The sequence below is a fragment of the Cynoglossus semilaevis genome, unplaced genomic scaffold (assembly GCF_000523025.1).
Source record: "Cynoglossus semilaevis isolate Cse_v1.0 unplaced genomic scaffold, Cse_v1.0 C19023504, whole genome shotgun sequence".
Taxonomy (NCBI): domain Eukaryota; kingdom Metazoa; phylum Chordata; class Actinopteri; order Pleuronectiformes; family Cynoglossidae; genus Cynoglossus; species Cynoglossus semilaevis.
Window position 1 is genome coordinate 1 of NW_007588425.1, and position 767 is coordinate 767.

At 52.7% G+C, this 767-nt stretch overlaps 1 protein-coding gene across 1 annotated transcript; it reads left to right on the plus strand.

Annotated features, from left to right (window-relative positions):
* Positions 1–170: 170 nt before the first annotated feature.
* On the plus strand, positions 171–729 carry LOC103399424 (AN1-type zinc finger protein 5-like). Its single transcript, XM_008338114.3, has 2 exons — positions 171–387; positions 527–729. Exons 1-2 carry the CDS (start codon positions 231–233, stop codon positions 673–675), a joined length of 306 nt encoding a protein of 101 aa, XP_008336336.2. The 5' UTR covers positions 171–230; the 3' UTR covers positions 676–729.
* Positions 730–767: the final 38 nt, after the last annotated feature.

Consider the following 767-nt stretch of genomic DNA (forward strand, 5'->3'; position numbering starts at 1 on the left):
GTTAACAGACTGGCTTGCAGTTGGGAGTCCTGCGAAAGGTTACAGTGTGTTGGAGTGGTAGTGGTGTAGATACAGTGGGAAATTCTGTATAACTGCTGATCTTCTGTGCCATAATTGGAGAATTGTTGACGTTGTCTTGATGTTGCCTTCACTCAGCAACTGACACCGACCAATGTATTGCTGCCTCTTTGTTGCTCTACAGGTCAGTGCACCGGGCAGCAGACGAGACTATGGCCCAGGAGACCAATCAGAGCCCCGTTCCTATGCTCTGCGCCACCGGGTGTGGTTTCTATGGCAATCCCAGGACTAATGGCATGTGCTCGGTGTGTCATAAGGAACACCTGTCACGTCAAAACAATGGTGGTGTCACTTCTCTGAGTGTCGTGGGTAAGACCTGCTGTGTTTTCCTTCTACACGTGTTGGGGGGGGGGGGGAAACCGACCACCTGCTGCTGCAGCTGTTCCAAGTTAGTCCCCGCTCTCTATACTCTGACATGAGGTCAAATGTTGTTTTTTTTTTTTCCCAGGCAGCGGTAACTCCTCAGCTGAGGCCTCTGCTATCCAGAGACTGGAGGCCACCTTGAATAATGCCGCAGCCGCCGCCGTTGCCGCAGCGGAGGCTGCGACCGAAGCTGCCTCGTCATGTGAGGCTGTAGCTGCAGAGGCTCTTAGGTAAGGAGCTCCTCCACCTTTACACACGACACATACAGAACAAGTGTGACTAGTTTACTCGTCACTGCAGTACTTCGGGCAGTGGTGGCTTAGTGG

What these genes read in the sequence shown, in the direction of transcription:
- LOC103399424 (XM_008338114.3), top strand. Translation starts at nt 231, where the DNA reads ATGGCCCAGGAGACCAATCAGAGCCCCGTTCCTATGCTCTGCGCCACC. An exon ending in CACTTCTCTGAGTGTCGTGG is followed by an intron (nt 388 to 526) that starts GTAAGACCTGCT and finishes TTTTTTTCCCAG; the next exon opens with GCAGCGGTAACTCCTCAGCT.